Source organism: Halyomorpha halys, unplaced genomic scaffold (genome assembly GCF_000696795.3).
Source record: "Halyomorpha halys isolate HHAL.00 unplaced genomic scaffold, Hhal_1.1 Scaffold309.1, whole genome shotgun sequence".
Classification (NCBI taxonomy): Eukaryota; Metazoa; Arthropoda; class Insecta; order Hemiptera; family Pentatomidae; genus Halyomorpha; species Halyomorpha halys.
In genome coordinates, this window is record NW_027115271.1 from 826,388 (window position 1) to 830,465 (window position 4,078).

Genomic DNA, 4,078 nt, shown 5'->3' on the forward strand with positions numbered 1-4,078 from the left:
TTGTTTTGGAATTATAAGACTCAGGGATGTCTGTCTGCACTCAAATTAAAGCTAGTTTAATGAACTATAAAGTAGTTTATTAGGTTTACTTTCGGTGCAGTTGTAGTTTCATGATATTAGAATGTGAATTTGAATATGAATTTTGCATATGAAATTTTGTCCGAAATACTCTAAATCAATATATTTAGGCAAATATTATTAAAACTAGATAACGTTATAAACTACTTCATAGTACATTTAACTAGCTTTAACTTAAATTCAGGCAGACATAAATATATATGGTTATATATATGATATAGATATACATGGTTTGTGAGATATAGGTTTCTCAAAATAAATGCACTAACTACTGATTTTTCATGCAATGACGCTTTTTCAAAAGCTATATCAACGTAAATTATTCAAGATAAATAGCTAGCTCTATAAGGGTTCATATTTTAAAAAATTTACTCTACTTTAAATGACGTTTTCAATTGTTGTTGGTAGTTTAAAAAATAAAAAACTCCAAATGAAAAATTATTTTTTTTAACGTTTTGAAGGAGACATTTTTTACTCCCACTAACTATACTTGACAGACTCATCAATTTTGACTTCTATCTATAAATAGTTGTTCCGTTTAAATAGAAGGCGTGAAACAACCTACATATGGCTAATTGTAAAGCCAACGCCCCCATGTGGCCGAGAATACAAAGGCACACGCTCGCTAGTCTTGGTCAGAGATAGCCATTTATTTTGTTCATCTCTATTCTACTAAAAAAATGAGTGAGTAGACACTCTGAAGTCCCTGCCGGTACAAAGGAGGGGGGAGGGAGGAATGAAGAGAGGATAACCGAGCCATGGAGCAAGTTTTATAGTTCACACCTAGAAATACAATTCATACTATCATGAGCGTCATTAAATCATAGACCCATTATTCAAAATTAACTAACGCCCTGTTGTTTCGGACACCCCCTACTTCAACTGTAACTTATGCAATAGATTTTCGTTTCATTTATCATTATTTTATACTGTCCACTACAATTAAACCAGCGTTTCGAAAATGAAGGAGTGCCTGGCATTAAGTTGAAGGCGCACTTCATACAATAGTTTTCATTAAAGCAATAAAAAATTGGGGTGAAATAACTGATTTTTTTCTCCTCAAAACTAAATTATATTGACTTATACTTCTATTCCTTTTATTACCTCCATAACACAATATACCAAGCGATAGTTTTGAACTTACTGCAACAAAGGACTGTTTATTGAGTAGGAACGTTGGAGCTTTGAATGCGGTTACTTCCACCGGTCTACTTGCCATCTTCAAAACCAGGCGAATGATATCAGCATTGCATTCGTCCACTTCGTTCCAAGGTGTATTGTATATTTCTTGTGAAACCTTTTCTGCCTAAAATAATTAAATAATTGTTAAAATCTACAATTTCATCAAAATGATTTAAATGTAGTTAAAAACTTTTTAAAGGGAATCTATAAACAAAACAAGAAACGAAATAGTAAATAATAAAGTAAAAAATAAAAAAAAAATGATGGATTCAATTATATTAAAGGACTGCCTGAAGATATTAAGAAATCATTCTAGGATTATGATGTTAATGAGTACTCTTTGAGTCATAGATCCAACAATAAAATCAAAAATTATTATAGCATATTAAAGGACAAAATTGATACAAGGAATCAATCGGGATTAATATATAAAATTCCCTTTCTAAACTGTCCAGCTCTATATATATAGGTGAAACGCAGCAATTATTGGGGGACAGAATTTGTCAACACAATAATGATTTGAAAAACAAGAAGAGAGATCCAAATAAAACGGCACTAGTACAACATGCAACTAAAAACCAGCACTTCTTTGATTTTGAAAATACAACGATTTTACATAAAGAAAATAATACATTCAAAAGGAAAATCCATTTACATATCTGAAAATATTAATTATACAGTAAATTTCAAAACAGATACAAGAAATTTGAACCAACACTATGAAGAGATATTAAGTAAAATTAATTTATGAAAATATAGGATAAATTAAATGTGGACAGTTATAATTAGTCTTGATGGGATTTTTAATAATGAAATAAAGAAGAAAATTAACAAAAATATTGTTAGAATAAAAATTTTTAATGATTGAACTGAATGGAGGAAGGTTACAAGCAAGGTTGTGATAAAGTTTTAACAAGTGACTGTGATAAATGAATTTTAATTCCTGTTTTTAATGTAAAAGTTGACTAATTAGGTAATTAGACATAATGTTGGATATACTTATTAATCAAAGAATATGTTTACCTAATGTTTTTAATGTTTCATAGCAATTGTTGGTAAGATAAATTATAAATAATAATGTTAAGTAATTTGAATTGTTAAGATCATACATGTAATAAAAGCTGTTTTATGGTAGATGTCCCTGAGGATGGCCTGATTGGCCGAAACGTCGGACTTATAAGAAAAATAAAATGTGTTGAGACAAAACTGGATAAAAATTGAATTATTTATTTAAAGGGGAATCTTTAATTTTATATGGCATCTGACTCAAATAAGTGTATTGTTTTATTATGTTTCTTAATATAGTTAAAATTATGTTGTTGTTGTTGATTGTTGCTTAAAGGCATAAAACCCTCTGGTCATCAAGCCCTATGGCATGATAAAAGTAAAAATAAAATAAAATAAAAAATAATTTAAAAAAATAAAATAAAATAAATAAAAAACATAAAAAAATAAAAATCGAAGAGGAGTTATAATTTATAAAGAAGGCGATGAGCTTTTAAAAATTCAAACACTCGTGTAATTTTAGCTTCCTCGTCTGCGAGAGCTTCGAATAAATTTGGGGTCAGTCCTATCCTGTTTATGGTTAGCAAATAGTGAGTACACTTTTCAAAAATATGTCTAATCGTAAGAATGGACTGACAATATTTGCACGTTGGAGGTAGCAGTTTTCTGAACAGGTGAGGAGAGTATGACCTATTCTCAAGTGGGCCAGAGCAACCTCCTCCCTGCGGCTGTTGCGGTAAGATGTCGACCATGGTTTTACTGATCGTTTTATTTCTTTCAATTTACTCGGAGAGCTTTCATCCCACTTGGGCTGCCATTTTTCTAATATTTGTAATTTAAGGGGTGTTCTGAGTTCTGATGGGCTAAGAACGGCCTGGCCTCGGCCAGGAGATGTAGTAGATCTTAGATGTAGTATGGGAGGTAAAGGCGTATTTCTTTTTCGACTAAAGTGAAGACATGCAGTTTTTTCTGTGGAAATTTGTAAGACAATAGATGTATACGAGTGATTAATTCTGTCAATGGCTTCTCACAATTTATTTTTAATGGTATTAATGTTCTCCGACCTGCAAACAATCGCTAAGTCAAATTAATTTAAATTAAATTAAATTAAATTATGTTTTACTGTTTTTTTTCCGATTATCAAAATAATTATTATTTTAGGAAATTTGCTTATTGCCAGATTCCACCAGAAAATATAAAAATACATATGTATATTGAGAAAAGTTGTGTGTTCTTAATTGAAGATAAATATTCGATAATATCGATTATTAAAATATTAAAAACATCGTCTAAGTAAAACATATATTTTTTAGTAGAGAAACAAATAAGATAATATTTATGCTATATCCAGAAGAACAAATACAAAAAAACATAACTTTACCTCATTTGTTAATTCCTCAGCGGATGAACATTGCATGTAAAGCTGAAAAATATTTACCGTACAGAACATGGCAGTTCCTATTCGTTGGACAGAGCTGTCTCTATCGTTCTGAAAATATATAATTATTCACAATACTGCATTTTAAGAAAATATATATTTGGTGATTTTTAACTATACGACTTACCTTAATTTGTGTAAAGAGGCCAAAAACAACAATACAGATGAGATTTACATGATATACGATAATAATTGGAGTGTACAATCTTATAAGATCCTGAGCATTCCTGCAGGTAAATTATTTTATTTCAAGCACATAATTTTGTTTTTTTGAAAGAAAAATTTTAGAAGGTATATATAATTCATAAGGAGGGAGGAAGGGAGGAGAGAGAGAGAGAGAGAGAGAGAGAGAGAGAGAGAGAGAGAGAGAGAGAG

General features: G+C 30.2%; 1 protein-coding gene across 1 annotated transcript in view; it reads right to left on the reverse strand.

The window, feature by feature from the left end:
- Positions 1–855: 855 nt before the first annotated feature.
- LOC136797003 (odorant receptor 46a-like) overlaps positions 856–4,078 on the reverse strand; it is an 11,934-nt gene continuing 8,711 nt past the window's right edge. The window contains exons 4-7 of the mRNA XM_067052356.1: positions 3,831–3,930; positions 3,647–3,754; positions 1,223–1,384; positions 856–861 (exon numbers count right to left, since the gene is read on the reverse strand). Coding sequence (XP_066908457.1) covers positions 856–861; positions 1,223–1,384; positions 3,647–3,754; positions 3,831–3,930 — 376 coding nt within the window. The remainder of the gene's footprint in view (positions 862–1,222; positions 1,385–3,646; positions 3,755–3,830; positions 3,931–4,078) is intronic.